This window comes from Petaurus breviceps, unplaced genomic scaffold (assembly GCF_028583685.1).
Source record: "Petaurus breviceps papuanus isolate PSGF00001 unplaced genomic scaffold, PetGlider_PUasm1.0 90849, whole genome shotgun sequence".
Classification (NCBI taxonomy): domain Eukaryota; kingdom Metazoa; phylum Chordata; class Mammalia; order Diprotodontia; family Petauridae; genus Petaurus; species Petaurus breviceps.
In genome coordinates, this window is record NW_027187361.1 from 23,230,946 (window position 1) to 23,239,728 (window position 8,783).

The 8,783-nt window shown below is 42.5% G+C and overlaps 1 protein-coding gene across 2 annotated transcripts in view; it reads left to right on the top strand.

Annotated features, from left to right (window-relative positions):
• TMEM131 (transmembrane protein 131) overlaps window positions 1-8,783 on the top strand; it is a 255,926-nt gene that overhangs the window by 235,225 nt on the left and 11,918 nt on the right. For both annotated transcript variants that reach the window (XM_069072955.1, XM_069072956.1), the window contains 2 exons: window positions 5,845-6,020; window positions 8,494-8,627. In XM_069072955.1, coding sequence (XP_068929056.1) covers window positions 5,845-6,020; window positions 8,494-8,627 — 310 coding nt within the window. The remainder of the gene's footprint in view (window positions 1-5,844; window positions 6,021-8,493; window positions 8,628-8,783) is intronic.

The window sequence follows — 8,783 nt, forward strand, 5'->3', positions numbered from 1 at the left end:
ATTGTTTTTAATTCTGTGACAGCTTTTGAGTGAACAATTTCTCGATAGAGTCAGGAGTTAAGACCATTACAATTTAAATATCATGTTCACAGCTCATAGAAGACATAACAATAATACTATCTTACAGAAGAAGAAACATAGAGACATGAACAGTTTTTCTCATTGTCATAACAGTGCTCAGGCATATCCCTGACTTCTCCTTTCCTCAGCCTGCCGCTTGAACCCCTCTGCCTTTTTCCCTGAAGTTCAGGGTAGGGTACTTCCCCAGCAGCTATTTTCTAAAGGTCTGTACTTCCTCTCCACCCATCAGTGGACTAGCTCTTTTCAGACAAAATAGGGAGGGAGTCACCATTTGGAAGGATTTTAGCCTGGCATAGCAGACGAGGATAATGTATTTTATTAAACCATGATACTGTGAAGTGATAGGAATAATATTATATACTTCTATGTATGTATGGTCAGTCTAGTCATGGATTGAATGTGATAGTATCTTCCTAAACCATGTAGTATAGAAGTAGGAGAGAAGGGTCACTGAGCTTGGAAATCTACATTCCAAAATGGTCGTTGGCTCTTCATAGTTGGGTTTCCACGGCGAGCTACTTAAACTCTTCTCTGAACCTGTTTTCTCATCTATGCAATGGAGAATATAATATTTGCACTACCTACCTCACAATGTTGTTGTGGAGAAAGAGCTCTTTAGTCCTGAATGTAAGTATTATGTTTATCAATCGTAAGACTGCCTTTAGACACTGTGTATTTGGGCTAATTAGGGCAGGTGCCAACTTATCTTAGGCAATGACTACTAGTAGAAATGATTGATTTTATGGGATAATATATTTTTATTACTGAAGGACTATATAAAGTGTAGTTTTCTAATATTCAGACCTCTTTAAGTTTTACTTTAACTGTGATCTGAATATAGCAATAAAGTCAAGGACCTATGACTTTGTTAGTGCCAGAACTCCGTGCAGAACACATTGTGATAATCAGTGTGTAACTTACAGCCTTAGAAAGTTACTGAAGCCAAGAGACGTTAAGCGACTTAGCCATAATTAGACATATTAAGAGATTTGATCTAAATTACGATATGTCTGATTCCAAGTCTAAAGTTCCTGCTCAATTCAGCTAAGTTTCAGTTAATGAAATTTTCAGTTTGCTTAGATTCAGATCAGCAGTCAGTCAGTGAATATCTGTTAAGTACCAGCCTTGGGCAAGGCTAGAGATACAAGGACAAAGAATGGGAAATTTCCTACCAGTGATGAGTTTTTGTTCCTTTGGGAAAATAGCAGTGTAAAAAATATAGACAGCAGAAATGTGAAGCTAACAAATCCAAATACATACAAAGGACATTAGTATTTGGGGAGATCAGGAAAATCTTCATGCTCAGTAGAGAGGGACTGTGAGGCCACATGCATTCCAGACATGGGAAGGTGAGTGGGATGGTCGGTGTAAAGACCCAAAAACCGCCAGAGATAGAGTGACAGTCACTGTCCAGCCAGGCTTGAAAGACAGGATAGGGCTTTAAAAGCTCAACATTGCAGTTTACCTTAGAGATAGTAGGAAGCTTCTGTAGTCCGTTTTCTCTGGGAGTCACGTCTTCATTTTTGAGCTTAAAGGAAATTATTTTGATAGCATTATGAAGGTGGACTTGAGGTGGAGAGAGACTAATTTGGTTGTGATCCAGTATTCTAGTGCAGAGATAATGAGGTCCCCAATTATCATAGTTGTGTGAGTGGAAAGAAAGGGTTGGATGAAAGAGATGTTGTGAACAAAGATATGGCAAGATTTGACAACTGATTGGATTTATAGGGTGAGAGAGAATGAAGAGTTCAGGATAAACCTGAAATCCCGCAGGTAGTACATGGAAGGGTGGTGGTGCCCCCAGCAGGAATAAGAAGGAGGATTTGGGCTGGGGAGGGGAGAGGCAGATAATGAGTTTGAGACTTCTCCAGGATGTCCAGTGGGCAGTGTGGTGATCTGGCTCTGAAGGTCAGGAGAGAGACTGCAGCAGGATAGATAGATCTTGGAGTCACCTAACTAGAGAGCAGTTAATCCCATGGGTACTGATTAAGTTCACCAAGAGAAAGAGGATGAAGTGAGGAGAGGAGCCAGGCCCAGCTGAGGTTGCTTTTTTGTGCTGTGGCTGTTGTACTTCACTGGTTCCTGATTAAAATTCTTGTGCCAGTAAAAAAGTGTTTTCATATACTTCCAACATGTTAGCCTAGCTCAGGGGTGGGGCACCTGTAGCCTCGAGGCCACATGGGGCCCTCTAGGTCCTCAGGTGCAGCCCTTTGACTGAATGCAACTTTCACAGAACAAATCCCTAAGGGATCCTTAATCCTCTGAAGGCTGAAGGTTCCCTACCTCATCCTAGGTGCTCTCTGCCCATATCCTCCAGCCAAGCTTCTGCAGACGGACCACCCACCCACCCTAATGATGTGCCTTTTACCACTTTGGGTACAGTCCTTCAATTCTATGTTGTAACTGACTTCTACGTTGTCCTGCAACTTTAATTCTTTAGAGACCATTTTATTCCATGTCTTGCAGCCATATGATAGATCTCAAAGAATATTTATATGAAAAGATAAGCCTTTGGCATTAAAAATATTTTACAATATCCCAAAAGTAATCTAACACTCCCTCATTCCTTTTCTGTTTGGGACCCAGTTCATTGTCTGTCCACAATGACTACCCAGCATATAGTCTATGTACTAATAGATCACATGTTAGGGGGAAAAAATGTAAGTTCCAACTCTGTGTCAGGCATTGTACTAAGCACTGGGAATACAAAAAGGGGCAAAAGGCAGTCCCTGTCCTCACGAAGCTTGCATTCTCAAGGGGGAGAAAGCATGCAAACAAGAAGGGTTAGAAAAGGCTTCCTGTGGAAGATAGGATTTTATTTGGGGTTTGAAGAAAAACAGGAAAGTCAGTAGGCAAAGAGGAGGAGGAAAGAGTATTCCAGGCACAGAGGACAGCCAGAAAAAAATTCCCAGAGGCAAGGGATAGCGTGCCTTGTTTATGGATCAGCAAGGCCAGTGTCACTGAATCCAAGAGTACATTGCAGGGAGTGATATGCAAGACTGGAAAGGTAGGGCTTTGGACACCAAACAGGATTTTTGTATTTGATCCTGAAGGTGATTGACACTGGCCACTGGAGTTTATTGTCTAAATACAGAGACCAGCCAGCCACGGCCCCTGGGCTGGATTTGGACCGCACACAGGCCTTGGTCTGCCAAACCCCATCTAGACGATAGGCGTTCTTTACCCACTTGATTCCCCCTGCACAGAGAGGCGGACAGCTTTTGAAGGATTGCTCTGTAGTGTCCTACGTTTGAAGCAGTCCATGTAATGTCATTCACTAACAGAGATATCTGTAGGGCCTTACCATCTTTTGGCATTTTCTCTTCTCTTTGGACTCTGCAAGAACGTCTCCCTGTTCTGTGCCTTGCTTGGTCTTAATGATCAGAAACTTTCCAAAGTCATTTGTGTATAGCTCTAATGTATGCGTGGGAGATGGGCTGTTGAAGAAGATCCTTAAAGCTGGGGTTTGGTATCCTGAATCAAATGCTTGGCAAACATCAAACACAATGGAATTGTTTTATTCTCCAAGCCTTTACTCGAGGATACTCTGACTTTTCTGACTTTGATGACGTTGCTGTCTCCCGGCTCTCCCTCCCTCGCTGTACAGTTGTTCATTTCTTGGCCCCTCACTCTTAGCGTTCCTCAGAACACTGACCCAGGCTCTCTTCTCTGTCTACACCTCTCTCTTGATGTTTTTGTCATCTTCCACAGGGTCGGTAGCCATCTTTAACAGATGTCCCCTTCTACTCATATGGCTACCAGCCTAGTGTAGGCCCTCATCGTCTCCCATCTGAATTATTGCCGTAGCCGCCTAATTAGTACCACTCCCCCTGCCCCCATTTCCATTCCCTCACCAACCCACCTCCCGTACAAGTGATCCCATTCTGTCCTGTCTCGTGCAGTAGATTTCCCCCTCTGTCTTCTCCATTCTCTTACTAATCTTCAGTCTCTGTCTGCCCTGCTGGCTACAGACATGCCCCTTTTTCCACAGAAACATCTTAAATATACATGGATACCTGCTAGTGCCACCCCGTATTCCTTGAGAAGTCTGTCTGTAATAAGGGCCTCTGCTGCCTTTCCTCTCCCTCTCTGAAGTCTCTGCAGTCTGGTTCCTGGTTTCACCATTTAACCCAAAGTGCTCTCCACAATTACTAATGGTCTTTTCTCAGTTGTCACCCCTCCTGACCTCCCAGCAGCTTTTAGCAGTATCAGTCGCCCTCTTCTTCTTGATGCTATCTTCTCTCTGGGTTCTGATGACTGCTGTCCCCTGGCTCTCCTGTACCTGGCTGCTCCTCAGGCCTCTCTCCTCCCTCCATACTGTTTCACTTGGTGATCCTCAACCATGGATTATCAACTCTTTATCTGTACACCTAACCTCTCTGCAGACCTTGAGTCTTACTCCCAATATTGGACATCTTAAGGTAGATGCCCCTTAAACTCAACAGATTGAAAATTTAACTCGTTATCTTTCCTGTCAGGCCCTCTCCTGTTCCACACCTCCTCATTCTGTCAAAATCACAGAAATCTTCCCAAGTCACCCAGTTTTGCAACTTAGATGCCATCCTTGACTCCTCACTCTCCCCTCCCCAACCCCCTTTTACCTCTATAATATCTCTTACATACGTCCCCTGACACTCTCACCCTCCTTGTGTAGGCCCTCATTACCTCATGCCTGATCTATAGTAGTAGCCTGCTAGTGGGTCTCCCTTCCATAAGACTCTAGTCTGTCCTCCATTCAGTTGTTAAAAGTAATTTTGCCAAAGCAAAGGTCTAATCATGTCACCCTCTACTCAGTAAACTACAGTGGCGCCCTCCTCCCTGTAAGGATAAAAGATAAAATTCTTTGGCATTCAAAGCTCTTCAAAGCTTGCTACCCCACAACCACTTTTCAACTCTTTTTACACCTAGATACTCTGCAATGCAGTGACTGTGGCCTCCTTGCTTTTCCTCAGACAGGATCTTCCATCTCCTCATTCCAGTCATTTTCATTGGCCGTTCTCCGTACCTGGAATGCTCTCCCTCCTCATCTCTTGGCTTACAGACACTTCTGAATTTTTTTTCTTTCTATTTCTGGTTCTTCCCATAGTGGCTTACATAGAGTAAGGTTGATAAATATGAAGTAAACTGAACTGAATTTCATTGAGAGGCTGTGCTAGAAAAATCACCTCCTTAATCAGTAAACTGTGCCTGGAAAGATAGTGTGCCATGGTATATAAAGAGGTGACCTGACCCTGGGCACATCTCAGTGCCCCCAGGCACCTCTTGAAGATTAAACATTCCAGAGCAGTGAAGTTCTTTGTACTAATGAAGTAACAAATCCAAAACAATAGCAACAGAAAATAAAACCCAAAAAAGCTGTAATTGGTTTGGAGACCTCTAGATTCAGAACTGAGTCAGAATGTCCTCCATAAGTCGAACACTCTCCCTTCTCACCTCCACCTCTCATAATCCCCTGGCTTCCTTCAAAAATCAGAAAAATGATGCCCTATATCCAGGAGGCTTTCTTTTCCCAGTCTCCCGAGCTCCTAGAAGCTTCCCTGTATCGTGTATGTACCTATCTGTATGTCTTCTCCACCACAGAATGTTAAGCTTCCTGAGGGCAGAAGCTGATTTTTGCCTTTCTGTCTGTCCCCAGGGCCTGTAATACAGTTCCTGGCATCAAGTGCTTAATAAATGCTTGCTTGTTGATTCTTAATGGTTAATATCTCTTGAGATCTTGTTGTTAAGGACTTAGAATCAGGAATCTTGCTTTGTTCTCCATAGGGAAAGGCAAGCCTCCTCAGCGCAAAGTCAAACCACTCAAGAAACGAGAGGAGAAGGAGAGAAGAGGAAAGGGGAGGCCACAGGAGGATGAGCTGAAAGATTCTTTGGCTGATGATGACAGTTCTTCTACCACCACAGAAACCTCAAACCCTGATACAGAACCACTTCTGAAAGAGGTACTAAACGACTGAAGCACAAGAGATCCTTTCTGTAGTGCAGAGTATAGCCCATCGTAGACAGAAACGTTCTAGATAAACTGAGACTCCCACAGTGTCTGAGCCACATCATTTTACGTAATGCCCTCTCCATTTCCCCAGAGGAAAATAAGGGACATCTATTCCCCCCAGAGTTGTGTTTCAGGGAACTACAGCAAGATTCCTTAAAAGTCAGATTTTACCTGAAACCTGTAGCTTAATCACTGTGTTTCAAAATTCAGATGTCAAAGGGAAAAACAGAAGGACCACTTTTGTATTTAATTACATAGTGTTCTTTGTCTAACCAGTAGGAAATCCTAGAACTGCCCAGTGAAGTAGCTTTCTGTTTCATGAGAGGATAATAAACTGATAGCTGCCAAAAATCAGAGCGTAATTTGTAAGATGGTATACAGGGATTCAGGGAAATTAGCATGTTATTGTAATTCTGATATTCAGAATAATACTGTTCAAATTAAATTTAGTATTGACAGATTCTTTATCAAGAATTTGTATTCTGACATAGTTTAGAAGATTCCCAATGTTATTGGCATTCATTAATTTTTTTTTAAATAGTCTACATATGCCTTTTACTTTCACATCAAGAAGGAAACTGACTTCCAGCTTTAACATTTCCTCACGTTTGTCATGAAGCTTTATGTATGTTCTTTTTTTTTTCTTTATTTAAAGCAGTCGGGATTAAGTAACTTGCTCAAGGTTACACGGCCAGTTATTTTGTGTGGGTGCCGAGTATCTGAGGCCGGAACCGATCCCGGGTCTCCCGACTCTGGGGCCGGTGCTCTTACTTACTGCGCCTCCTGGCCACCCCATTATGTATATTCTTGATGCTACATAAAAAGTGATGATAATTTAACCAGTTATATACAAATTTATGAGTTCCACATTTGGTAAATATTGAATATATTTCAACCCCAATTTAATTGACAAATCATTTGAAATTTCCTCAGTCCCTTAACTCTTCTCTCTTCCTTTTGATTATCTCTCTGTTATCACCTCCTAACATTAGCCTCACAAACTGATTCTCATCTTTGTACTTTTATTCAAATCATTTCCTCAATCTGTCTATTCTACAGAAGTACTTGTCAATAGCTTTTTATAAAGATTCAATTCAAAACTCTCCTCCTCAATATAGCTGCTTGCATCACCCATTTTCTTACCCACTCATGTATAAGGTGAATTGTCCCAGTATGGTAGCTATTTCACCACTGGCATGTAACTTACCTTCCTCAGCCTTTACTTTTCTCATATGGGGGTAAGTCTCTCACTACCATCATCCATAGCGGGGATATGGAGAAATCTATACATTGTGTCAGTATATTGTATAAATATGAATTGCCATTGCTCTAAAACCTTACATCATCTATACATTGCTTTATAATAGTATTGGGGTAGAAGGTTATGAAACGTGTCCACCTAAGTGTCATGCTTCGTGACGGAAGCCGTATGTCTTCCCAAGTTCCATATAAGGTGCTCATCTAAAAAATGTAACCAAGATATTTATCAGAAATAGGCGAAATGGGAAGGAAAATATATTTTCCAGGTTATTGTTGTGACTTAGCACGCTGGCACCCTGTAAGGTTGTAGAGATTAACAGTGATACGTCATCCATTCAAATCCAGCTGTCATTAATGACTATGAGTTGTAAAGCTGGAAATTGTTCTGGAGCGGGCCTGACTTAGGCCAGTCTCCTGGTAATCTAGGTTTAATGCTGCAGACAAAAGAGACACTCAGGTCATTCAGCACGTAACCATAGCAAGAGAAGGGTATTCCCTAAGGACAGACGGTGAAGACGCCCTGCATTGATTTTGGTCAGCTCTTGCGATCATTACCCATATGGTAGAGCAGCCCCTGTCCCCGGGGCTCCTTTGTACTCAGGTTAGAGATTCTTGAGTCATTCTCAAAGAATGTCGTCTTCCCAGCTGCATGCTGGGAAGGGGGAACTGGGTCTTGAAGATATTGTTCCCACCACAGGAAGGCCAATTAACTGACCTCGGCAGGGGCCATTTCAGCATTAGAAAAAGCATTTTATTGTTGGTTATCTCCATGAAGGTTCTAGATTTCAGTGGACTTAGGGACTCCACTAACTCACTCCCTTAACTGAAAGTATCCCTTAAGATGAAGATTTGGACATGTTACATTAGTTTATATTTTTATAGCCTGTGCTACTCTTAATGAAAGCAAGGCTTCGCAAATAAAAGTTACCAACTTGTCCTTTTCCGCAGGATCTCTGCATAAGTGACATTTGGTATTCTTTGTCACTCACCCAACTCCAACCAAAAAAGAAACATTTTTTCTTTGAGAAACTTGGCCAAGTTAAGATGGCCCGTTGTAAAAAAGATAATGACAGTAGTCATTGTGCTCATAACAAGGGTGCAGGTTTATCTGATGATCTTATGTCTGGCCAAACTAAGCAGATTATGTGTACACAATTCCACAGGATCCAGAACGACAGAAAGGAAAACAAGCTGCACCTGATAAACAGGGAGGTGAAGTGTCTCAAGTGAAACAGAAAAGCAAAAAGCTCTCAGCAAATGTGAAAAAAGAGGCCCCAGCAGACGTCAAACCCCTCAGGTAACACGCATGAGAAAAGCAACATGGGTAGAACAATGGTGCTCCAGACTTAGGGCGTCCTAGAGCCGTCTGCAAGGCCAGGGAACGCTGATCACGGCACAAGGAGAGAGTGTGTGTGTGTGTGTGTGTGTGTGTGTGTGTGTGTGTGTGTGTGTG